At 42.4% G+C, this 27,406-nt stretch overlaps 1 protein-coding gene and 1 long non-coding RNA gene across 7 annotated transcripts in view; one reads left to right on the forward strand and one right to left on the reverse strand.

The window, feature by feature from the left end:
* The window catches only part of TPP2 (tripeptidyl peptidase 2), a 69,938-nt gene extending 61,881 nt beyond the window's left edge, over nt 1–8,057 (reverse strand). For all 6 annotated transcript variants that reach the window (XR_004279089.1, XR_004279090.1, XM_032314464.1 and 3 more), the window contains exons 1-2: nt 7,743–8,057; nt 598–726 (exon numbers count right to left, since the gene is read on the reverse strand). Coding sequence is in view for 4 of the 6 variants with exons in the window: in XM_032314464.1 (XP_032170355.1) it covers nt 598–726; nt 7,743–7,907 (294 nt within the window). In the remaining 2 variants the exon portion in view is untranslated. The remainder of the gene's footprint in view (nt 1–597; nt 727–7,742) is intronic.
* A 934-nt stretch (nt 8,058–8,991) lies between these two features.
* On the forward strand, nt 8,992–10,419 carry LOC116573987. The gene is made up of 2 exons (XR_004279092.1): nt 8,992–9,261; nt 9,471–10,419. It is a non-coding gene; the product is annotated as an uncharacterized LOC116573987 (long non-coding RNA).
* The last annotated feature ends 16,987 nt before the right edge of the window (nt 10,420–27,406 follow it).

The raw sequence follows: 27,406 nt of genomic DNA on the forward strand, positions 1-27,406 counted from the left end.
TGGCCCCAATGACCTCCACTTCTTGGTATTCATGCTCTCAGTTAAATCCCTTTTCTCTTAAGCATGTGCTGGATCTCATGGCTCATTTCTACTGAAAACAGAATGTCAGATGTGATGGGATGTCAATTCCAAAATTAATTTGTGAGAAGACCATGGTCTCCATCTTGGGCACTCTTTTTCTTAGATTACCCCCTTCACCCAGGGGGAAGACAGCTGCATGGTATGACACAGCCCCAAGGAAAGGAACCGAAGCCTATCAATAACTACCTGAGCAAGCTTGGAACAGACTCCCCTTCCCCACTCGGGCTGAGCCCTCCAATGAAACCACAGCCCTGGCCTACAGTAACCTCAGGAGAGAGATCTTAAACAAGAGGCGCCCAGCTAAGTCACACCCAAATTACGGACTCACGGAAACTGTGAGATAATAAATATTAGTTATTTTAAGCCATGAAGTTTTGGGGGTAATTTATTAAAGAACAAGCTAACATAAGCTAAAACATAAGACACCAAACATAAGCTGAAACCATAAGACACTTTGAGGCAACAGTATAAAAGAAGGTAAAAAAAAAAAATCGATAAAAAAATTAAAGTTCTAACCTTGAGCACTCTTCCTGAAAGACCAACAATCTCACCATCTTTGGGTTCTACTACTGTAGCAGTATTCACATCACCACTTCCTGTTGTATCAATGATATCAATGATTTTTGGTTTTCCATCGGTTGTAACCTGAAAATTAAAATAATTAGAAATTACAGATTTAATTTTTTAATCCTTAAAAAAGTAATGTTAACCCCCATATGTGTGCAATGTGAATACACATACATAAAATATTCTATGAAATCTGCATCAATTAAAAAAGAAGACTGAATTGTTTTAAGTCAAAGTGGGATAGATACTTACAAAAAATTTAGTCATGGAAAGCATCACAGAATCCTTCAAGTGATTTTATATATTCAGTTAATAAATATTTACTAACCATTTACTAAGACCGCTGTAGGGACACACATAGAAGCAACCAATACACAGAAGTCCCTGATCTCACAGATCCTATATTCTACTCAGTCAATAAACATGTCAAATACATAACATGCCAGACGGTGGTAATTACTATGGAGAAAAATCGGGCAGAAAAAGGAGGTAGTGTGGGGATTTTAACTTCCACTAGGTTGGTCAAGAAAGAGCTCCCTGAAAGTAGCATTTGAGTAAAGATCTGAAGAAGGTGAGCTTTGGGCCGGACAAGAACAAAACTTTAGGGAGAAAATATGTAATAACATGTAATTATAGGATGTTCACAAGTATTCAAACTTAGTCCAAAGGTCAAACTTAACATTCAAACTTATTTCTCTCAAGGCTTTGTCATCTCAAAAATCGATACATTCCCAGTTGCTCAAATCAGAAAGTTAAAAGTCCTTCTTTTCTGATTCTTTATTCTAGTTTATTCTTTACATCAAATGTGTCAGGAAGTCATCTTCATTCTATTTCTAAAACACAGCTCAAGTCCATCTTCTCCCCTTGATTTTCACCACCAGAATCCTGACTCTCTCCCCACCACCACCCCCTTGCCGTCGTAATGGTGACGCTCCTTGCAGGCCTCCCACGGGCCATTCCTGGCCCCCATCCCAGGCAAGTCAAACGAGCGGTACAATGCCCGTTCTCCACGTGGTACCCTGCAACGGATCCCAACACAGTCACTGCAAAGGCCTCTGAGAGACCTGGCCTGCCCCGTCCGGTCCTGCACCACTCTACCACACTGGCCTCCTTTCAATTCCTGCCTCGTGCGAAGCTCTTCCCTGCCTCCCACTTTGCACGCACGGTCCCTTCGCTTGGAACCCTATGGCCCTTCAGCTGGTCCACGGACATCCGTATCTCATCTTCCAGTGTTCGACTGAAATTGTCACTCTTCAGAAAGGCCTCCCTGATGACCTCTTCTGGAGCTGCCACCCTAAACCGGAATCTTATTCTTTCTCACCATACCTTGTTTCCTTCACAGAATCTGTAATTATACAGCTAGCTGACTTCTGATGTATTTCCACTATTAGAAGATAATCTCTTTTAAGGGGAAGGGCTATGTCTATCTCACTCACCAAATTCCCCCAAACCTAGCACTGCCTAGTTGGTACTCAATACATATTCAATGACTCAATGATCTGACACCAATTTATAATATTAAGAGTGATTTTCTATGGCACGGTTTCTTGGTCAGTCCTCAAATTTTCATTTGGGCCACACCGACTGTTATAGGTCACAACAGTACTGTACTTTCATACTGCTTTTGTTGGAAAAATCACTTCTGGGCTAGCCTCGCAAAGGAAGTATCTAGCATTCAAGACATATATACTGAATTATTAGCAGGAAATCAGGCATGGAGACATAAAGACTGAGAAAAGACGACCAAGAAGACCCTTACCCTCAAGGAAAAAAAAAAAAGGCAATGGAGAAAATGCCCAGAGTATTATAGAAGCACAGGGTCTTCCAACTCCTTTGCCTCCTGGAGAACTCACACTCCTAAGATCAAGCTTAGTGTCCCTTTCTGTGTCTTCCCAGGCATCGCTTCCTCCCACCCACACCCCTCAAATGCAGTGTCCTTAAAGCTCTGCAGTTTAAGGGTTACCCAAGACGGGAACAGGGAAAGTCACCACGTGGAGGAAACAAAGGCAAACATGTTTTTCTTTATGAGGCAGAAGCAAAGGGGTTCTTGATGGGTCCCAAATCTTATTCCAATAACACTGTCATAGAATCACCAGGGGTCACAGAGACCTTTCTGGGACAGCTGTTTTTTGTTTTCAATGTATAGTAATTTTTATGCTAATGTCTATACTAATAACAAAATAAGTAATATATTCCGGAGTCTCAAAATCATCACCAAAACACTGTTGTGGAAGTCACACCAAACTATGATAAGATTATGATAAAACTTAAATCAGTTACTGATTTTGAAGGGATTGGTTAAATATCCTTAGAAATAAAATAATGAAGGAAAAATGTAAGAAAATCTACCAAAATAAAAAATGGAAACAAGAGGAAGCTAATATTCCCCCATAAAATTAAAACTAGCTAAATCAGGTACGAAGAATTTAAGAAAACAACTGAGTTCAAAAAGTAGTCCAAGGTAGCATGTAATTTGAAAGCTAGGCCATAGCACCAGGAACACAATCACCTATCTCTATCTCCTCATTCAATGAGCAAACAACTTCAGTGACTTGAGATCAAGAATCACAAGAGATCACTAACAAGCCAGACAGAGATCTCTCTCATTAGAAACCTCATTATCAGTGTATGAGCAAAGGAAGAAAGCCTAATGGGATTTAGTGACTTACTTACTATCCATTATTGCCACAAGCTTTACTTGGTAGCATCTCTCTTTCATTAAAAATCCTTATTTATGCAATTTTCTATCTCTATGTCTCTTTCTTCACCATTAGGTAAAGGCAACCACTCACTGGAGACAGTAAGACAGAAGAGGGAGTTTGGGGTTAGGAAGAAGAGGTTTTAAAAAAGCCAAACCAGCTGAGGAATTTGCAATGGAGCTTTGGGAGAAGGAAACTGAACTACTACCATCCAGAACGAAATCCCTCATCTTTTGTGGGGGGGTAGCAGGGGGTGGGGGGTTGTATTACAAGGCAAAGAGGGACTGAACCACTGCCAGAGCTGTGAATAGAGCTAAGGTAGTAATACAGTCCATGTACTGGGGTGGGGGACTGAGAAGTGCTTACAGGGCTATGCTGGCTGGACAAAACAGAAACTGCCTAAAGGTTTTCCCCAAATGTCAAGAATCTGAATTACTTTGTGTCTCCACTGAATTGATTATGGTCCAGGTGCTGGTGAGGTGGGTGAGAAACAGTCATTAAACATTAGAGGGTCAAAAGAAAGGGGGGAGGGGAACTGCAAATCATCCCCAACAAAACCAAGTGAATGTGTAAGTATTTACCTGAAAATATTATTTTAAGCAAGGGAAGATATTTCTTAAGCAAATACTGTTATTATGACTATTATTCTCAATAACAGTCTACCATCAGAGCATGTCTAATGAATGAATCGGGCAGGCTCTACTTTCAGAGAGCTTACAATCCAGTTGGAAAACAAATTAGCAAAGCCATAACTACAACACAGGACAATAAATAAAAAAGGTAAGGACAGTATCTATGAAAACATGTAGGACACAAAATGCAGCTTGGGGGAATTCAGGAAGACTAACCAAGTAAAAGGTAATAAAAATTAAAATCAACTGCATAGCACCTAATATTAGCAACCAATTATATATATGTGATAACTGACTTATTGTGCTCAAGTATTTTACTAAATGTAAAAACAGAAAAATTTTTATAGAACCACTTGTAACCTTCTTCCCCAAAACATTTTTTCTCCATGAGGAAATTACATAAACTGTGCACACATATAGACTTTTTTCCATTCAGCAAAAATATTTAATGTCATAAGTACATTTCATACAAAATGAATCTGGATATATGCTGTCAAAGAATTTTAACTCGTGTATGAAAAGAGGTTATGTAAACAGAAATACTAAAATGGAATATTTCAGGTGATGTGTGGGGGAATCTGAACACACTGCTATGAGAGCAAAAAAGAAAAACACGCAAATAACTGTGGGCATGAACTGACCCTATTCATCTTGAAACCTCAGGGCCTCACACAGTGGTGGACACACACATGTAAATATATGTTGGGGGTCTGCATGAAATCAGCAGATATCCCAAAAGCTAAACCCAGGGGGTCTTAAAGGATTAGGCAGGAGTTTGCAGGTGAGGGTGGAAGTCTTGCAGACAGATGAACTTAGATGTTTCGGGAAAGGGTGGGCTGTTCAAGGTGGAAGCGAAGGGTTAACAGTGGGGTGGACAGAAGTGGGGAGGGGAAAGGTAGAACCAAAGCACCATGGGGAGGTCAAGCTGGAGGGTGAAGCGCTACACAAAATTCAGATTTTGGAATGTTTAAGCAAAGGCAACGAAGACATCAAAATTTAAAAAGTCTTGCTTTGTATTAAACAAGGGTGTTACAGAAGGTGTTTCTTTTCTTTCTTTCTTTTTTTTTAGGAAAATAATCTGGTAATGTGAAGGATGGAGCAAAGAGAAAACTGGTGGCAGGGACCCAACTGCCTACCGCATATGCTTTCCGAGGGCAATGTAAGTGCCACCCTGGCCCTGAAGCCAGCTCTCACCACTCCCTCCCCCTCCCCCAGTCTTGGTGACACTTGCAGAGAACATCCTTCAACTCAACCTCAGACACCTGGCAGGTGCCTGGATATTTGCTGAGGAAAGATGTAATCATTTATCTACTTATTACTCCCTTCATGCTGTCCCCCCTTTACTTTTCACAAGCCCAGGCGGATGGGATGTCACAAAAGAGCGCTGGACCCAAAGCAGTCACTGAAGAATGACACCCCACTGCCTTCTCTCAAGTGTTTAATTGGGCCCGGAATCCTCTCCGCAGACCCATCTGGCTTTCCAAAAGTCCGCTTTGGCCTCTTCTTCTTTTTTCATTCTTTCCTTCCCTTTTATTTCTATCCACCTTCTTATCTTAATAGTGTATACAGAGAGCTACAAAATACATTTGCTAAAGCAGGAAAAAAAAACTTAAAAATTCCCTCACCTGTGCAATCCACCTTACTAAATTTCTTTTAACTGGCCATATTTATGTCAATATTTCCGTTACAGTTGTTAGAAGAGTTATATTTTCATTTTATTTCAATATTTTATTGCTTGAACATTTGTTATTACATGCGAATACCTAATGTATATTTATCCTTTAGAAAGCTGATTTAAATTCCAGTATCAACTCTTTCTAAATAAACCTGCTTAAAAAAAATTAGTGTTTACTTAACACTTTCCTTAAGCACTTTTTTTTTTTTTTAAAGAGTTTATCCATTCACTTGACAGAGAGCCCAAGTATGGGGAGCTCCACGCAGGAGAGGGAGAAGCTGGCTCCCCACTGAGCAAAGAGTCCCGTGCAGGGCTCCATTCCAGGACCCTAGGACCATGACCCAAGTTGAAGGCAAGCGGAAGGCAGACGTGCAACCCACTGAGCCACCCAGGCGCTCCTCTTGAGCACTTTAAAAAATCACATGTAAATAATCTTCTCAATCAATTTTCATAGCAATACTGTGGATGAGACCTGCTACCACTTTACAGAGAATAATGGAACAATATGATAAGCAGATTGGGAAGTTCTACAAAAGCATTTTTGCGGAGACACTCCTCCTCCAAACTCTCCTGATCCTCTTATTATCCTGACAAAAGAACCGGTAAACACTTAGCCCAGCTGTTCCCCTCCTACTTATCCCTATAAAAAGTAAACACACACTACAACAGAATGGAAACCATTACTACTCTGTAATAAAGGCTCAATGAGGTGATAGCTGTCACTGTTTGTAAGTCTTCGGTGTTATTAACACAACCGTACCACTAGAGCGACCGGCAAGGAACACACCACTTGCTCTTCTGATTCACCAAAGCTTCCTGGCCCTGTCAGCCTGAGGTGTGTGGCACTCCAGAGTGCCGCTGAAGAATTAACAGGAGGAAGCAAGATTCCTAGACGGATTCTATACCGTCGGTCAGAGTGGTTCCCTTTTTCCCCCCAGCATGACATCCTAACCTCCAAAAACGCTACCTCAATTATGAGAAAGCACCATAAAGGATCCAGAGGCCAGAGGGTACTGGGGGAGGAAGAGTTATTAAACTTAAGCGTTTAGTGTAGAAAGGAGCATAAGATACACAGATGAAGGACTGACAAGAAGGAGAGCAGCGTCCCATAGGATTAGCCAGGTTAGATTTTTTAAGAGAGGGATCTTCCACGACGGTGATATTTTATCTCACTAAGAGGCTAAGGCTAAATTTACAAAAGTCAGACTCTGACGACTTAGAATACGTTTAATCAAGAGACATATTTTTTTTTTCAAGTTACCTTTTGATACGGTACTTTATAAAGATTTCAAAAGGTGCCTAAGGCAAAATTAAGTCATTTTTTTTTAAAACCGTCAAGTGTGCTGTCTTACACTTTGAGGCTAAATAAAAAATACAGAAGCCTAATTTAATAATGCCTGAAGAGTTCGCCAAAACCAAACTAAATTAGGTTCTTATGTAAAACAAAGACTAAGCCACGCGTTTCAATGACCCTAAACAAGTACATTGCAGAAGATGGTTTAAAAATAGAACACGCAAAACTACCCGAGGAAACAGTTCCGGAAGTTGACCGAGTTATCTTCTCGAAACCCGGCTTCCATGTGAACACAAACAATTCTGCCCAAAGCCCGATCTCCCGGACGACCCCGGTGAAAAGGAGGCTCTGATGGCTCATCTGCCCCTTCTCTGTTTCCTCCCCACCCCCATCCCCACCAATACTAAAAACTGTAAAAATCCCCGCTTGAAAATCGCAGGCAGGGACCGGCGCCCGAGACACGAGGGACCTGCGGAGGAAGGCGGCGCGGTGCAACGGGGCCCGAGGGCCCGGGCCTGGCAGCCCCTGGGCAGGAAGGGGATTCCGGGGCAGAAGGCGGACCCAGGCGCCCCGGCCAGCCGCGCCGGGCACGCCGCTTTTGTCTGGGCCGGGATGACGGCCCAACGCGAGCCCCCCGCCCGCCCTGCCCTCCGCCTCCTCCCGGTGCCGGCTCCCGCTCAGCCGCAGAGCGGGGTTCGGCCTGGCCTGCGGGGCTCCGAGGCTGCGTCCCCTCCGCGTCCCCGGCCGACCCGCCGCCCGCGCCCCCGCGCCCGGGCCCTCGGCGGCTGCCGCACCTGCATGCCCGGAGCCCCCGGGTCGACCCCTGTGTCCAGGACCGCGATGAGCACCCCCCGCCCGTCATACTCCGGGTAGCGACAGAGGAAGGAGGCGGCCCCGGTCTCTTTCTTGGGCAGGAGGCCGTGGAAGGGGAAGGGCTCCTCGGCCGCGGCGGTGGCCATGGACGCAGGCTGGAGGACGAGGAAGAGGCAAACTGCCAAGCTGCGCGCGGACGAGCGGCGCGAGGACACCCGGGCAGCCGCGGGCCTGGGCGGGGGCGAGGGGCGGGGCCGGACGCCGACCAATCCCGGCCCGCCAGGGGGAGGCGACCAATCACGTTACCGCTACGTAAGCCATAGGCGCCGCTCTTAGGCGCTGGGCCCGAGTGTTGCCCTGGCCGCAGTGAAGGAGGCGGAGTCAGAATATCCTGGGGGAGATTTTGGTTCTGGAACCCGGGGGTGTTTAGGAGCGGAGGCGGCTGCGAGTGAGGGCTCCGTGTGTCCCGAGCGAGGCAGTCTCCGAGGGGCGGGGAAGGAGGTGAGCCGCCAGCCGGGAGTCGCTGGAACTCGCTTGGGGCGAGTGATGGTTTCGGACTTGTAGTCGTGGACGAAAGTTTCGGGTCACCTGCTGCAGGAGCCCCCGCTGCCCCGAGGAAGGGAAGCGGGCGCTCGAACGCCGGAGTCCCTGGAGCCGCGGGATATCGGCGATTTGCCCAGACTAGATTTTCTGAAAGTTTCTTTGAGTCACTGCTGTAGGGTTTGCGTTTCCCTGTAGGTCTTCCTGTTTACCCCTGTGATCGCAGCCTGTGGGGTGGGGATCGACCCGAGCTTCGGGCGACAGGAAGTGGCTTCTTGGGCGTTCAGTTGGCCTCGTAGGCAGTTGACGAAGTGGGAGGCTGAAGTGGGCCCCTCCTATCCTCACTGATTACAGACCTTTGACTTCTGAGATTTCTAAAAAACAATTTTACCCCTTAAATGGAAGTTCCTCGTTGTTCCTTTAAGGTCCACTCACTTCTCGAGCCACCGTGTGCCGTTTTTCAGGTAGACGGTGACTATCAATTGCCCCAAGCCGCACGGGTGGGGTTCCGTAGCGATCTGTATGTCTGTATTCTCGCCTGAGTAATCTTGAGCCTTTTCGCCTGTGCCAAAAGACTCTTTTGGCAATCTGGTGAGGCTTCGGGACCCTTTCCAGCCGTGTTTTTAAACAAATAAAATGAAATACATACGAGGACAAAGGACATTACGTTGACATATAGTTGTCAGAAATATTAAAACCAATAGCAGTACTTTATGTGTGTATATAGTAGTAACATATGTGTTTCCTTCCATGAAATCACAGTAAGCAAATAAGCTCCCGTAATTTCAAAATGGTGAAGAGCATAAACGGTATTTTGAGATATCTGAAATAACTACTATGATGGGAAACGGACTTGTATTGGTGAGAAAGTAACAAACAGTAACTGCTAATACTACTCTGTTTATTGCCTCCATCTATAACTGAAGAAAACAAATTTAAGAGGTTAGTGAAATAAAGATAGTATTTTTTTTTAAATATTTTATTTATTTGTCAGAGAAAGAGGGAGAGTGAGCGAGCACAGGCGGACAGAATGGCAGGCAGAGGCAGAGGGAGAAGCAGGCTCCCTGCCGAGCAAGGAGCCCAATGTGGGACTCGATCCCAAGACGCTGGGATCATGACCTGAGCCGAAGGCAGCTGCTTAACCAACTGAGCCACCCAGGCGTCCCAAGATAGTATTTTTTTTTCCTTTTTCTGACACAAGTTTTTGAGCCCCTTGGATTCTACCATGGACCTCAGGTTTAAAATGCCTGATGGAAAGGGAAGCCCTGTTTTTGCCAGTCCCCAGTCCACAGGATTTAGAAAGTCCTCCATGCACTCCCAGAAAGACTGTAATGGCTGTGGAGTTGTTTTAATGATTACTTGACCATTCACTTGTTTCATAAATCTCGGAGAACCATGTTCTCTTTAATGGAGAGGAAAAGGAGAAGAGTCAATGCTTTCTTTCCTATTCCCAGCTGTGTTTATGTTGCCTCTAGAGAAGAACTTCAAAATAATAGGAAAGAAAAGGGACAAACCCTAAGAAGATAACCAATGTAGAGCATATAGTGACAGAATGAAATAGCCCCATTTAAAATGAACCGTGGTCTAGTCATGTCCTTTTACAAGTGAGCAAACAAAGCCGGACAAGTTACCTGACTGCAGTGAGTTACAAAAAGAGTTCATGATGGGATGCCAGGGAGGCTTAGTCCGTCGAGCATCCCACTCTTGATCTTGGCTCAGGTTGTGATCTCGGGGTCCTGGGATTGAGCCCCACATGGGCCTCCATGCTTAGTGTGGAGTCTGCTTGAGATTTTCTCTCTCCCTCTGTCCCTCCCCCTGCTCACTCATACATACTCTCTCTGAGGTAAATTTAAAAGTCTAAAACAAAACAAAACAAAAAAAAGTTTGTGGAAAAGCTGGCTTTCTGTTCTCACAGTCCCCAGTATTTTTTACCCTATCACATTGGGCTCTGCTGTAGCACCCATCAAATAGGCTCCTGTAATCATGTTCTTTAAATTTTTTTTCTTATGGATCCCATAAAAAGGTTTTAGAAAGATTATGTATCCTCTTGTACAGTTTTAAGTTGTTGAAAATTTGTCATGAGTTTAAGAAATTATGAACAATATAATATCTGGCATGTGAAAATATTGGCACTCTTTTAATTTATGATCTATAACAAAAGTGTGTTTTAATATTTAACTTTAAAAATTTTCCTGGGAAAAGTGTTAACATTTTTCTTTTGGATTAACTTACCTCTTCATTATTAGAAAGCTGATCAAAACACTGTGGGTAAATCTTAAACTTTAATTACAAATTACAACAGAAAGAAAAAACTTACTTAAAATGTGGCTTTTAAAAAGATGCACGAGATTCACATAGGGCTTTTATTAAAGATAGTTTTACTGACAATATTCCAAATTGTCCCTTTATTTGATGCCCCAGGAGCTATTTCACCTGCAGACAGTAAACAATAGCAAGATGCCCTTTTTGCCAAAAAGGGGGAGACCCAGATGTGACAGGTGCAAAGGAGAGTAGGTGTATCCTTCCACCACACACATGTCTAAGAGGATTAGTTTAGAAAAGAGTAGATATGACATTGAATGTCTGGGTATTCATTATCTGTGACTTTGTACCACAGTTTTAACCACTGTTTCTTATAACCCCTGAAATCACTTTTCACTCATAATGAAGTCCTTTATTCTTTGTCTTCAAAGCATAGCCTTCCCGCTCTGTGGTTACATTCTTCCTTCTTCGATTTACTGCCATCCTCCGCTAAGAGGAATCTTTCAATGCTGAGTCAGTTCGCAAAACTTGACGAACAGCTTGACAGTTCTTTGGATATGGGAAGGAAACAAGTAGAGGACACTTGGAGGGAACAGTGAAGAGGCAGCTACATAAAACAAGAGCTTAGGAACGGGAGGAGGAGGTGGTGGCGGAAGGGCAGGGGGGGATCCAACAGGATCTCACAAAGGCGTCACCTACCCTATCTGGGGCAAAGTAATAGGCTGGACACATGAAACCTTCCCACACAGCATTGTTCAAAGCTCAAAGTGCTGCGCCAGGTGTCCTTGATGTCCACCTCCCATTCCATCACCTGCCCATTTGAGAATGCAGGCCAGTGCAAAGGGGCTGGGAGAGGCAATAGCTTCCCGTGAGTCACCTTCTTTGCAACTCTTGTGGCACCACATCATTTAGAGAATATTTTTTAATTGGGTTTCCAAAACTACGTAGGAATTTTGAAAGCTGCTCCTCCCAGGGACCCAAACTTGGAGTGCCAGAAAAACATGTTAGACTTAGGGCTCCAATGAAAGGCTAAACCTAATAATGATCCTGTGTACTCTGACTTGAGCAAGAGAGGCAGAGAGTCCGCTAGTAAAAGCACTTAGAAGTTAAGGCAGTTTGTCCTTTAGGACTAGTTCTGCCACTAATTAGCTTCATGACCTTTAACAAAACCTCAGGGTACTCAACTACAAATCTGGAGGTTTTATCAGAGCTAGATGGGAAAAAGGATCTCTCACACAGGTAATCAAGGACTGCCGTTAGGATCGTGCAGCTGGCACGCGGTGGAGGTCAGGGCTCGTCCTCTCATTTGGTGTCCTACTCCCTAAAGTTCAGACTTAGATAAAGTAGACAAAGTGATATTTTTCAAAGAATTATTTAGTTTGCAAAAAATCAATTTAGCATATAGTACAACCTTAAAGCCTGTTTCCTTGAGATAAAGAGATCAAACAGTCTGTGAATTTGTGAAACATAATATGGACAGATAAGCTTTTACTATTTCTAGAACTTAATATTTTAAACAAAATATATCTCCGACCTTGTTGAACTATTCCTTTTCCTTTAATAAGAGAATACAAATGGAGAGCGGTTTATAATAATCTCTATGTGTATGTGTATATGTGTGTGTGTGTGCGCACACACATGCACCCACATATCCTGGGGTGGTAGTGTTTTGAGGTGCCAAACTGATAATTCTTTGAAGTCTTCTGAAACTGACTAAAATCTTCTGGGGGAAGAAAAAGCTTTTCAGTAAATCATAAAGCATGTTTGCTCTTCCGGGCTAGCTTTGGGGAATATAAAAGGCATTGAGAAGGAAGAAGGAAGAAGAGATTTAAAAAAAAATTTAAAGTCTTTCAACCCATGGAATGGGAGAAGATATTTGCAAATGACATATCAAATGAAGGGCTGGTATCGAAGATCTATAAAGAACTTCTCAAACTCAACACCCCGAAAACAAATAATCCACTCAATAAATGGGCGGAAGACGTGAACAGACACTTCCCCGAAGAAGACATACAAACGGCTCACAGACACATAAAAAAATGTTCAACATCACTAAACATCATGTTTAGCTGCGGGTACCCGTGAGAATTTGTATTTTTAGTAAAGGCCCAGGTGATTCTTCTCATCAGGATGTTTGGGAAACTACTCTTCAGTGCAGACTTGCCTACTCCGTTCTAAGCTCTGTAGTGCAGAGAATTGAAACTGGAAAGTTTAAGATGTCTGTCCCACTGGGTAAGGTGCTGGCTATCAGTCCCACGCTGCTCTGCCTTGCTTTGTGATACAGGAGCTGGAGCCCAGAAGTATGTCTCCCTTGCCGATTGCCATAGATTTAAGCCCTGCCAGATTTCTAGTTTGTCGTCTCCAAGTTAAGTCCTCCCATATGTTTAAGAACCCACTAGGATTAGGAATCCACCCATCTTTGAAACTACATTCAAGGACCTCCATGATGCTAACCGAAGGTGGATTCTTACCTTTTTACTTGACCATTATCAGCAATATTCAGTGCGGCTGACTACTGCTTTTCCCTGGACAGACTTTGGTTTTGTCCTTCTTGTTTTCTGGCTTCACTCTGTGTCTCCTTGGCTGAATCCTTCTTTGCTCCTGACCTCTGGCTTAGAGAGGCCCGACAACTCAGCCCATGGACTTCTCTTTTCTAACTACACTGAACTCCCTTGATGATGAAATCTTGGGGCATGGCTTTCAATATCATCTTTTCACTGAGGAGTCCCAAATTTGAGTTGCCAGCTTGGTTCTTTCTTCTAAATTCCATCTGCCTGTTTGATACCTAACATCTGATACCTGCTTGGTTATGGAATACAAACATCAAAACTTCACATGCCCGCAAACTTCATTGCTGGTCTTACCAGACCGATTCTTCTCCCAGTGATCTTCTTCTCATTTCTGGAAGCATCACGCTTCTAGTTGCCCAGGTCAGAAATCTTGGGATCTTCCTTTTCTCCTCACTCTTCATCACACACCCAGTGTGGCGGCAGACCCTGTTGGCTCTCTCTTCCAAATGCACCCAGAATCTGAGCCCTCCCGTCACTTCCATTGCGAACTCCTTCATCCAAGCCAACAGGATGTTTTGTCCAGGTTGTACAATCGGCTCCTCTGTCATGATAAGCTAGATTATACTATTGTCATCCCTTCCTCATCTGTTCAGGACACTATGACAAAATAAAAGAATATCACTGACTGGATGGCCAAGGACCATCTCTGGTACCGGCAATGGCTGCAAAGCTGGGGTAGTGGCGTCACACTTAGTGGATGCTTAGAGCTCATCAAGAGGAGAAAGTGTCACTATTGGCAGTGTGACTCTCCTCTAGCCTGGCCGTCTAACCATCCACAGAAAATGCTTTACTCCGAGTTAGATGCTGCACCTAAAGCAAGACCACATTACCTGAAAGGTAATAGGTGCTCAGCCAATGGTAGTTATTACTAATGAGGAAGTTAGAACTGAAACCTACACCTGCTTTCTACCATCACTCCTTGTGAGCCACCCTATACATCTCATTTAGAGCTGCTGAGAGGGTCAGGCCTTTCAACAAATATTACAGCGCATCGATCATATGCAAATGTTCCATTAGACACAGCAAGGAACACAACAGTTCCTGTGCTCGAGAAACTTCAGTTTCATGTTTCCTGCCATACAATGTGAGGGATCTGGGGCTGTGAACCAAATACACTGTTCAGCAAGACAGAGTACTTTTCCTTCCTTCTGTCTCAGCCATCAGAAGGTTCTCTGTGAGACGGCTCTAGGAACAAACCGAAGGTGCTTTAGACAAGCTCCAGAGAGTGGCTCAACTGTCTTACCAAATCCAAGAACCATATTGTACAGCACATCCCTGGAACATAGGCCTCTTGCACAGCTGTAACTTTGTATCTACTGAACAATAGCTCCTCACATCCTGCTACACCATCTCGTAACCACCTTTCTACTGCTTGCTTCTCTACCCTTTGACTCTTAGCTGCCTCATATGAAAGGACACATGCGCTCATGCAGAATTCGTCTTCCTGTAGTTGACTTAGCTCCTTTGGCATAGTATCTTCCAGGTCCATCCTGGAAATGACAAAAGGAAAATGACAGAATTTCCTTCTTTTTAAAGGTTGAACTACATTCCATCGTATGTACATATTATATATTCTTTGCCCACTCATCTGTCAATGGACATTTTGGTCCTTTCCATATCTCAGCTGATGTCAATAATGCTGCAGTGAACATGGGAGTGGAGACATGTCTTTCAGAAACTGATCTTAGTTCTTTTGGATCTATACTGAGAAGTGGGATTCCTGGGTCAGATGGTGGCTCTATTTTTAATTATTTTGGGGAACCTCTGTACTGTTTTCTGTAGTGGCTGTGGCATTTAACATCTCCATCAAGAGTGTACACAGGTCCCATCCTCATGCACCGCTGATGGGAATGCACACTGGTGCAGCCACTGTGGAAAACAGCATGGAGTTCCCTCAAAAAATTAAAAATAGAATTTCCATACACCCAGTAATTCTACTACAGGGTACTTTCCAATAATACAAAAACACTAATTTGAAAATAGACAAGCACACCTATAATTTGCAGCATTATTTACAATAGCCAAAATATGGAAGCAATCCAAGTGCCCATCAATAGATGATTGGATAAAGAAGAAGTGGTATGTATATACAATGGAATATAACTCAGCCATAAAAAGGATGAAATAATGTCATTTGCAACAACATGGGTGCATCTAGAAGGTATAATGCTAAGTGAAATAAGTCAGTCAGAGAAAGACAAACACCATGTGATTTCACTCGTATGTGGAATTTAAGAAACAAAACAAACAAAACCCCAGACTAAACAAGAGAGAACAAACTGTTGGTTTCCGGAGGGAGGGCAGTGCTGGAGGTGGGAGGTGTGTGGAATGGGTGAAATGGGTGCAGGCAATTAAGAGTGCACTTGCCATGATGAACGCTAACTAACATAGACTTGTTGAATCACTATATTGTACGCCTGAAACTAATATAACACTATACATTAATTATGCTGAATTTAGAAGAATAAAATAAAATTCTAAGAAATGAAAGAGTATACACTGGTTCCAACTTCTCACCATCTTGCCAACACTTATTTTTTTTTTTAACATCCCAAGAGGTATGAGATAACTCATTGTGATTTTGACTATAATGAAAAGGATCCTAATTCCATTTCTCTGAAATAGAACCCAAAGACCAGAATTAGACTTCTTCCATTTCCAGAATCTCACATAAAAACTTTTCACTTAACATTATATTACTCACATTTTCAGAGTTTAAAAACTTCCTTATAAACAAGATTTGTACATAGTTCAATGAATACACCAAAAAACTTTTAAGTATTTCCCAATTTTTGAATCCATAAATTGTGTCTAAGTAATTCTATAACAAACATCCTTACAAAACCAGAATCTTGATCGCTTCCCTGATTGCTTTTTTTTTTTTAAGTCCCAGAATTGTGGAGTTTCTCAAAGAGTATAAACATCTTCATTTCTTAGTCAAAATGCATGAAATGTTTTCAGATTTGAATTCTGAAAACCTGACCATGTGGGGAAAAGAGTGCTCATGAATCAAGAAGGCATGAATATGTAGGCAAACAGATTCTAATTAGGTGACTTGAACCAAATAACCGTGGTGGCCAGCTTTTTTGAAAGAATTTCAAGCCAAATGAACCAAAGTCACTCTCCGATACTAGAAGACAGCTCAGCAGGTAGAATGGAGCCCTGAGTAGAAGAACGAGAGAATGTCCTCACAAAAGAGAGTCTTCAGCCGTGGTCCATCCTGAAGATGAACTGATTTTATAAAAGATGATTAGAACTATTCCTGGCACATGGGGAGAGATAGAGAAGGATTTGCTGCTTTGCTTAAGTGCTTGTCATATTTACAACTGAAAACTGGCTACAGTGGAAAGGAAACGGCAAATCTACATATTGTAGGAAAGTACACTCATGGTCATAAACTTACACTAGATGTTCAGTTTCACATTTATAATTCCATAATAATTATCCTTATCAGTAGCAAAAATTTCTCAGCTTCTTATCTAAACTTTGGTTCAGGATCTGTTTGTGTGAGTGTGTGAGTAGCTGCTAGAAAAATACGGGGTATCAAAAGTTATCAGTTCAGGGTTTTTCTACTTGGGATTGGTTTTGCAATAGTGCCACCTTCTGGTTAGAGTTTGCTTTTACAAGCAGGCATCGTGTGCAGACTCCTTCCCATCCTGTCTGGTGCGTTGTGATTTTGGGCCAGGGAATCTCTTGAACAAGCGGTGGTAAATCAGCAGATTACCTGCTCAAGGAGCTGTCCTGTTGGGTGCTATAGGATGGAAAAGCATTCAGAATACAGGAAACTAAGAAGCAATGCTAAGCATATAAGTAAACCCCTACTGTGTCTAAACTTGGAATACTTCCTGGCGTCTGATGGAATGATTCTCCTTTAGAAAGTTACAGTGGAAATTACTGCCAGTGTTCTCCTCTAGGGTTTTTATAGATTCCTGCCCCACGTTGAGGTCTGTCATCCATTTCGAGTTTACCTTTGTGTGTGGTGTAAAAGAATGGTCGAGTTTCATTCTTCTATACACAGCTGTCTAATTTCCCCAGCACCGTTTATTGAAGAGGCTGTCCTTTTTCCACTGGATGTTTTTTCCCACTTTGTTGGAGATATTTGACCATAGAATTGAGGATCCATATCTGGGCTCTCTGTTCCACTGGTCTGTGTGTCTGTTTTTGTGTCAGTACCATGCTGTCTTGGAGAGCGCAGCTTTGTAGTAAAGTTTGAAATCAGGTCACGTGATGCCCCCAGCTTTGTTTTTCTTTTTCGACATTTCCTTAGTGATTTGGGGTCTTTTCTGGACTGTGGATTCTGAGACACAAACTGATGGTTTCGGAGGGGAGGGGTGGGTGGATGAGCTTGGTGGTAGGTATTAAGGAGGACACGTATTGCATGGAGCAGTGGGTGTGGTGCATAAACAATGACTCTTGGAACACTGAAAAAATAAAATTAAATTAAAAAAATAGAAAGTTACAGTGAAACTGAATAAGTTGCTGAAAAGGCCAGATGAAATGATTGTGTCCAAAAGTCTCTCTCTCTCTGTTTCCAAACCTGCTGTGTGCATAGGTCAGGAACCACCTAAGAAGGGTCTTTGAGCCACTAGAGTGCCTACTTAGTTTTAATATAAGCATTTGGATGTAACCATATGAGTCCATCTACAGCGATGGTTGTCAAACCTACGCCTCACCCTGTCCCCTGTAAAGTAAGAAGTTAAAATTTGAAACAACTGCTGTCCGCACACTTGGGTTTTCAAAAAAGCTCCTCCCATTTTTATTTTGGTAAAAATAATGTCTTACAGCAATTTGTATTCAACAGAACACAATATGTATTCAGATCCAATAGTAAAGATTATTTACAGCTCAATTCGGGTCCAAGACGTGTACAGTTCCCCGCCTTTCTCACTCGTTCACTTTCTCACTCAGAGAAGCTTGTAGAAAGAATGGGAGTCTTTTTGTTATAGGAAAACCCTTGAATTCCCTCTAGGGTGCAAAGCCCAAGGACTTTTTCACTACGTTTGTTCTTAGATCCAGTCTCAGGGTAAAGATAAGAAAATTCCCTCCTATCAAGCAGCTCCTGGTTAACATGAAATTGACAATTTGTTAGTAGCAACAATTTACTTGTGACAAATGTCACACATGATCAAGACAGTTCAGACTGAGCCCCTCAGGCTGAGAATCTCCCATCTCAATGTCCCAAATTCAATGGCTACGCGCAGGTACACTCTTTATTCTTGTTTATTCAACCTTTCACCATGGATGGATTGAAAGCAAAATCTTCCCATGGCAAGGCCCACAAACACCTTACTGAACTAACATCTGGGTGTGTGAAATCCTTTGTTGTAGTATGATACTTTTAAGCAAAAAACATACTAATTCTCAGTTATGGATAATAATTCAGAGGTCTTTCCTGAGAGAGAAAAATGACACCTAAAAGAGTAACTGGCTTGTTTGTTGTTGTTTGTTTGATTCTAAACTTGTTAAACAGACTTCTCACCAGAAACTGAAGCTGACTCAAAGGGCCTGTTCTCATTTGAGGCACACAAACCAAACTTTAGTCCTGAATTGATACATGAAAATTATGAAAATGATAATAGTTATTTCTCTTTATTCCTTCTCTAAGTCTCTTAAATCTCTCTGTCTCCCCGCGCCCCGCCCCCCCGAGCCCATACACTCTTGTGAAAATTGCTGCTGAATCCAAATCTCTTGCTATCCCAGCTAAAAGTAGATTTGACAGACTAGATCTAGTGGCTTGTAAATATAGGTTTCCCTCAAAGAACCAAGACCTGAGTGCTGTTCCGAACAAGGATGAACCTATAGACATCTCCAGTTCACCTGCTATATTAGGATTTGGGAGACCATTAGTCAGAGGCTTACTTACCTCCTACACAAAAGTATTTCAAGGTCTGTAGGAGTGTTCTTAAGTCAGGTTTGATCAATCTTTATTATTTTCAATTTATAGCTTCCCAGATACTCAAGTTGGCAAAGACTTCTTCTTTTAATTTTAGAAAAGCAAGTTCCTTGATTAGTTAATAACACTATTCTATACTTGAGAATTGCTGAGAGTAGATCTTCAGTGTTCTCACCACAAAAAGGAAATAGTAATTATGTGATGTGATGCAGGTGTTGGCTAATCTAGGGTGGTGATCATTTTGCAATATATAAGTGTATCAAATCAACACCTTGAAGTTACATAGTGTCATATGTCAATTAAAAAAAGAAAAGAAAAACAAGTTCTTTATCTGCCCTCGTTAGCCATTTTTAATGATTTCATGTGGCTATCAGAATTAATAACAGAGAGACTTAAAGAGATCTTCTTTGTCTCTGAGAACATGTACAGTATAGCATGATCAAATAAGAGACGACTGAGGGGAGGGGGTTGGGGATGGACAAAATGGGGAAGGGGAGTGGGAGGTATGGGCTTCCAGTTTTGGAAAAAATACGTAGCTAAAAGCTACAGCACAGGGAATTTAGTCAATGGTGCTGTAATAGGGTTGTATGGTGATGGATGGTAGCTACCTACCTTGGTGAGTATAATCATGTATAGACTTGTTGAATCACTATGTTGTACACCTGAAACCAAAGTACCATTGTGTGTTAACGATACTTCAATTAAAAAAAGGAAAAAAAAAACCAAACCCAAGTGTTGATAAGTGTAGGCTTTTGAACCCAAGATGGCTGCCTTGAACCTTTTGAAAACCCATGAACCCTCCATGTTTAAACTGAGGGGAACTATAATTTAATTTGTTCAGCTAAATAAATCATTCATAGAGGAGGAGAGATTTGGAGCTTAAGACCTAATTGACCGTAAAACAAAGAGCTAGATTTAATATAATCGTGTTTCTGCTTGTAATAAAATCTCTCTATAAATGTTATCCTAAAAATGAATCATTAAACCTGTCGCTGGCTTCCATGTGACTCTGGCTTGTTGCTCCCCAAATGCTTCACACCACCAAACTCCATTGCTTTTCTGTAACTGCACATCTGGTTTCCCCACCTTGCATTGTTATCCTCAAGCAGTACCTCCGTCAACATGTTCTTCAACATTTCCCGCCCACTAACGCTGCAAAGGTCTATGATTCATGATTTCTCCAGCAGTGAACCATCCCACCTGTGGTTCTTCGCCTGGTCCTTCAGGGACTCCCAGGGCATCGTGGCTTCTGTTCGTTGGTTTCCTTCTCCACCTTTGGCTGTTGGATTCTGGTCTCTGACTCTGGCAGTAGCAATGCTATCGTGTCTACCCCCGCCCCCCGCCCCCCTCACCCCTGCCTCCCTTCCACTGTCCGCCATCTTGTCTCCAGCAGGTCCCTTTCAGGACCCTTTCTCGGTTGGCAGCCAGACAGCAGCAGAGGAACCTCGATTTTTATATCTATGCCTGACCCTAATATCGCTTTGCAGCCATCCCTGGTGTTTGCCTTAATTAATTAATTAATTTTTTAAAGATTGTATTTATTTATTTGACAGAGATCACAAGTAGGCAGAGAGGAAGGCAGAGAGAGAGGAGGAAGCAGGCTCCCCACTGAGTAGAGAGCCAGATGCGGGTCTCAATCCCAGGACCCTGAGATCATGACTTTAACCCACTGAGCCACCCAGGCGCCCCTGGTGTTTGCCTTAATTTAATATCTACATTAACCTGCTTAAAATTTTTCCAAAGTTACTACTTGCATTTGCATCCATTCTGCCAATCAACAAGTATCCCACAGATCTGGCATTTAAAACCTCCTGCAAATGCAACTCAAATAAAGGGTTCAATTTAGGAAGAGCCTTCAGCACACCATCTGGAGAGATCAGTAGTCAGCTCTAATGGAATAGACATCCGTGCAGTCCGTAGTAACAGCTCCCTACTAGCAAAGCTCTTCGACATCTTCAGACTGAGAAAAATACTGTATGTGTAGAATGATTCTTTTCCATGACTCTCAAGGAAAAAGGAACGGCTAATATTTCTGGAGAAATTAGCTCTAACCCTCGATGAATGAAGATGAGAGGAGATATTTTCTTCCAATGCAGCAATTTAGCTGGAAAAGTGTGATTTTGGGGGACTTTTCTTTCCTTTGAAAAATAACATAGTCAGACGCTCATAAAGCAGGTCCATGGGTAGGTGTGAGTTAAGGGCTGAGAGCTGGGGAGGAGTAATGAAAGCAGGAGGTCGAGGCACTCTATTTTCATTTTAGTATTTAACAAGTAGGGGTGCCCCAGGGTGACCGCACTGGGTGAGGCCAGCATCAGAGGGAGGTGCTCAGTGTCAAGAACAGGTGGGACCCACAGTCCTGGAACAGGAGAGGGACGGCCTTGTGTGAGAATTGCACATGTAGCTTCTGCACGTGCTCCTTTGTAGACTGTCAGCTGCCGCAGTTCCAATGTCTTTTCTGTCACTGACAGCCCTCCCCTGCTGAAGGATTTCCCTCCCTCTCCCCCAGGTTTGTCCATTTCACTGAATTTCTGGGACATACAGGCTCCTAAGTTGAGGACAGAGGAATGTGCCCATACTGGGGGACATGCCTTCCAAGGCAGAGGGCATGCACGGGTAAGAGTCTTCTTTGCTGTTAGGCAAAACCATACACTGTAGTAAGAGTGACTGGGTATTGGAAAAAGACTTTGATATAATAGACACTTAGATTTCCTTTCTTTCTTTCTTCCTTTCTTTCTTTCAAGATTTTATTTATTTGTCAGAGACAGAGAGAGAGAGCGAGAGCACAAGCAGGGGGAGCAGCAGAGGGAAAAGCAGGCTCTCAGCTTAGCATGGAGCTCAATGTGGGGCTCGATCCCAGAACCCTGGGATCATGACCTGAGCCAAAAGCAGAAGCTTAACTGACTGAGCCACCTAGGTGTCCCATTTTTTTTTAAAGATTTTATTTATTTGTCAGAGAGAAAGAGAGAGAGAGAAAGAGAGAGAGAGATTGATTGATTTACATTTTCTGAGCAAAGTGATTTGAGCAAAATAGATATTCATAAATATTTATGAGTAATGGTTGTTAGGACTTACATTATCCATACAAGCCCACCATTCTGGTTGGAGAAATGGATATTCTGAGGAAATAAGCCAACCCCATATTTCTAAGTATGAAAAAACCTAAGGAAACAATCTAATATCATAAATTCCCTACCAGACTGCTATTTCCCAATTGTTTATGCTGAATTCTGTTGAGCATGCATATGTGACGACTGCTCAGACGACGATCCCCCATGACGCCCCCTCAAATGGGAAGGCATCTGTTTGGTCTCGGTTGGGAAAGCTTGCTAAAAATGTCTTCAGTTTGGCGTGAAATCAGCTTATTGGAACAGGGTATACTCCAAAGTAAACGTTTCCTACTTTTCTTTTTTTAGTAAGATATTTCATATTTATGATCTATCTCCGAAGGATCTAGGGACTTCACACATTGCATTTTTTAAATGTGAAGGTGAGGACATAGTCTTGGTCGTGAAAAGTAGTAATTGTGTTAATTACCAGAGATGAGAGTGTAACTAAATATTTTTAAAAATGTATTCCTGAGATCATGAAGACACATGGATGTATTTAGTTAAGCAGAAAAATCAACTCCCACCCTAAGCCAAAAATATGACATCTAACAAAATTTACTCCAAAAGGAGGATTTTCGTTGTTTGTTTGGTAATAAACTAAAATTTTATGTTCTAGACAATAGAGAACGATTCAAGCTCTTTGTGTCTTCAAAAAGTAACAAATTCACTTACTTAGAATATGTAATACTCTTTGACAGGGGAACACTAACCGGTCACTTTCCAATGCTTTAGTGACACGTGAGAATTTACTCCAAATGGGTATCTTCAATAATAACACTGGGGCTTAGTGCCCGATGAGAGTGACGCAGTGACAGGGAGATATTCATGAGCTTGAAACTGGTGATGTCATAAGTGTCAATGACAGCTAAAATAATAGTGTTGGAGTAACAGGTATCTTCATACCAGAAGGACTCTCTCCAAGGTAACCCTGGTCATCTCTTTCTGTTTGCTTCATGAGAAAATACTCATTGACTTAAAACTGTGACTTACATTTCATAATTGGGCGGGCGATTTCACACCCTTCCGCTGTCTCTACCAGATTTGTTCCTTCAATACCAGGGTGAGTGTTCTATTTACTAGAGTTGAGGTTTAGGGACCACGTGCAGCAATAAAAGAAAGGTCCAGGGCTGGAAGCAGAATGTTATGGTCGTGGTGGAGGAGTGTGTTGAGATGAGGGGAAGCAGTGACGAGTCTGTGGAAAGACATCTTGGGGGGGAGGCCAACTTGTCTGTCATTGCTGCACGGGGCGCAAACGACTTCCGTAATCCGTGGTGCCTTCAACCATTCTTGATTTCTCCAGCCACCCTGGGTGTCATGACCATGGTCAGACACCTCTGGACATGTCTCTGTTTCCTGAGGTGCACACAAGGGGACTCGGAGTTACATAGGACATCAGTAGATTAAAGATACAATGGATTTCTATGGTTAGTGGAGGGCTGCAGGCCGCAGAGGAGTCGAAGGAAGTGTCGACCATATTAAACTGGGAAAAAGAACAGAGGCAGTGCAGCCTGAGACCTGACTGGAACCAGGGACACAAATGCCACAAGGGCCCTTTCTTCCAGCTCTTGACTCTGTTTTACTCAGGATGTTGGTTTCATTCTCTTATTCCGTGCACTTCCTGCATTTGATGGATGTACGGCTCCTGAGTTTAATGTCTTATGGTTCCACAAAGGGAAGACTACCCTTTAGTGCTCTTCAGCATCAGGTCAAATATCTTTATAATAGTGCTGGGGGGATGGGAAGGTGGCATTTCGTATTTCCGAGTCAGTAAAAATCCCAAGGAAGTCCCACTGGAACAGCTCCACTTGCGGACCCATCCTCCTGCATCAGCTGGGGGCGGACGGGTGGGGTCACTGGGAACAGGGAGCCACCATTCCAACCAGGGGCACAGAGCAGGCCAGCTCTCGGGGAGAGGGACATGCGCTTGGAGGACGCATCATGGATTTTGAGCACAGGAATAGGATTGTTCCCTCTAGTTGTGAGTCAAGAAGTCAATTCCTTTCATTATTGCTCTGTGAATGTCCCCAATTTTATTTCACTGGATTCCAAGCTTAATTTCTTGTTTCTCTTGTTTTATTAAGCACCATAATGCCTAAAAGATGCTCAAAAAGATTTTTGCTAAATTGAATGGGGTTTGTTTTCATGTCAATGATGGCATGCAAATACATTTTACAATTTTCAAATATGGAGTTGAAAGTTCCAGAAATGAGTATTCCATATTTCCTTTCCACACCTGTCACAAATGTTTCATTTTGTAAGGAGCTGTAGTCACAACCCTTGGTTCTTGCTTCCTGTACGCCAGTGAAGTCCAGAGATTAAGGGGAATATCTACCTACTTTCTTTTTAAAATTCACAGTAAAGTGGCTGTACAAAAGTGCAGAAGGGCTAAGGTGGTGTCACATATAGGGCGTAGCTGTCATACTACAGGGCTCATAATGAATTACATGATGCACTTCCTACAGAAAAGGCTTTATTAAATAAAACAAGGCAGAGTCATTGCAAAGACAGAGCATGAGTCTCCCATTCTTATTTCTCTAGTTATGCCAAGAAAGATATACCAGAGTCCATTGGACACACACTGTGGGTTTGAAGTTCAGTGGAGAGACCATCCCACTACGAGTTTTATGGGGCTGGATTAAAAGCAACCAGGTCAATGAGGAACACAGCATCTGTTTGGAAACCAAACAGTCTGGATTTGGGTGCCAGGTGATTAAAAGGATACCAGTTACTCAGAACCTGATAACTTTGGAAGACATGGAGGGATAGAGCCACCAGAACTATGGGAAGATATGCTTAGAAACGACTCTTCCTGCTGGAAGAAGGGGGCACTCTTTCTACTTGTGGAAGCTGGCCCGTTACTCTTGGGGTCATTTTTTGGGGTAAGGAGTCTAGGGGTACAGAGAAGAAAGATTGTTTTTAAACTAGGGGGCCAATATGAACTGGGTATTTTCCATTTACTCCTACAAGACCACTTTCCATTTTTCTTTGCCCTTCTCTGTGCTCCAGGTGATGACCTTTCTATATGCCCCTTTCCTCTCTCTTTCGGCCAATGGGAGGCCTTGGTGGGATGGAATGGGGAAGGTGGGGAAGGCCAGGGTGTCTACTTCCCAAAACTTCGTCTTTCTGTGAGTTGGGCTTGTCCCTCTTCAGTAAGGCTACATCTCTTGTTGGTTGTCACTCTTCTATTATAGCCACTGTCTGGCTTCCAGTACCTGCTCCCTGACCTTGCCCCTTGACAATGGTAATAACTACTCCTAAAATGTGACAGCAGCCCTGCCCTTGGCTGGACCAAAGTGTCTTCACTGAAATAAGACCTTGGTGACACATACTATGTCCATCACAACCTTACTAAGTCCTCATCTATATTCAACTCCACTGTCCCCAGTCTTCCAAGTCTTTTCCAAATTGAAATTTCATTGGTTCTGATTTTAACTCTTTATTCATATTTAATAAACTGAACTTCCACTGTAAACCTGAACAAATTTAAGATTTATTGAAGGTATATTGAAGATTTATTGATTCACAAATCGTTGTCTTTTGTATTTTTCACAGTAGCTATGTAAGATGTATTATACGTCTCCTTTTGAGTCTCAGAAAGACTGAGCTCAAGACATCATGTCTGTTTGGTGTGGATATCTACATCAAAACCACTACGCCACACTTCCTAAATCCTTCATGAAACAAGGCAAACTAATTTCCTAATTCAAGGAGAAGCAAGAACATATCCCGCTCTATTCTTTGTCAGTTCTGTACATAAAATGAAGATGAAGTTAGGACCAAACAACCGTGTTAGAATCAGTCATTTGTAAGCTACCCGTTTAAACATGCTAATTTTTTTTCTTAAACTCATTCTGAGTTTTGTCCCTAGAGAGTCTTCAAGCTGTTGCTTCTGCCTGTCTTGGCTCTGTTCTGACCATCTACTCATTCGTCTTAAAATCAATTCACCATGGCTTTCTGGATCCTTTCCTTCTTTTTTCATCATAAGCCCCCATCTGTTTGCAGTTGATTCCAACCCCACTCTCTTCCTTGGCTCTGCTCTGCTTAAAAAAAAAAATTATTTAAATTCAATCTAGTTAACATATACTGAATCATTAGTTTCAGAGGTAGAGTTTAGTGATTCATCAGTTGCATGTAACACCCGGGGCTCATTCCATCAAGTGCCCTCCTTCACGCTCATCACCGTCACCCCATCCCTGCCACCCTCCTCCAGCAGCCCTCAGTTTGTTCCTTGAGTTAAAAGTCTCTTATGGTTTGCCTCCTTCTCTGTTTTATATTATTTTATTTTTTCTTCCCTTCCCTTACATTCATCCTTTTTGTTTCTTAAATTCCACGTATGAGTGAAATCATATGATTATTGTCTTTCTCGGATTGACTTATTTCGCTTAGCATCATACACTCTAGTTCCATCCATATTGTTGCAAATGGCAAGATTTCATTTCTTTGGATGGCTGAGTAATATTCTAATGTATATACATATATAATATATATAACATTCTTATATATATATGCATTCATCTGTTGATGGACGTCTGGGCTCTTTCCATAGTTTGGCTATTTTGAACATTATTGCTATAAACATTGGGGTGCAGGTGCCCCCTTTGAATTACTATGTATCCTTTGGATAAATACCTACACAGTTGCTGGGTCATAAGGTAGTTCTATTTTTAACTTTTTGAGGAACCTCCAGTGTGGCTGCTCCAGTTTGCATTCCCAACAACCGTGTAAGAGGGTTCCCCTTTCTCTGCATCCTCACAAATATCTGTTGTCTCCTGACTTGTTAATTTTAGCCATTCTGACTGGTGTGAGGTGGTATCTTTTTTTTTTTTTTTAATAAACTAAGGTTATTCTTTATTTTTGATGCCTTGACACAACCTTAAATTTCAACCTGCATTTTAATTTAGATTCATTCCAAAAAGTATGTCATCTTAAAATTTGACAAGTGGGGCTTCATGTGATTGTTTCAAACTAAATTAAGCAATCTTGTTATACATGCAAAATAATATATGTATAAAGTTATTCATTTTAGCATTGTTTTTTCTTTCTTTTATAAATTTATTTTTTATTTATTTTCAGCATAACAGTATTCATTATTTTTGCACCACACCCAGTGCTCCATGCAATCCATGCCCTCTATAATACCCACCACCTGTTACCCCAACCTCCCACCCCCCGCCCCTTCAAAACCCTCAGATTGTTTTTCAGAGTCCATAGTCTCTCATGATTCACCTCCCCTTCCAATTTCCCCCAACTCCCTTCTCCTCTCTAACTCCCCA

Source organism: Mustela erminea, chromosome 15, assembly GCF_009829155.1.
Source record: "Mustela erminea isolate mMusErm1 chromosome 15, mMusErm1.Pri, whole genome shotgun sequence".
Lineage (NCBI taxonomy): Eukaryota > Metazoa > Chordata > Mammalia > Carnivora > Mustelidae > Mustela > Mustela erminea.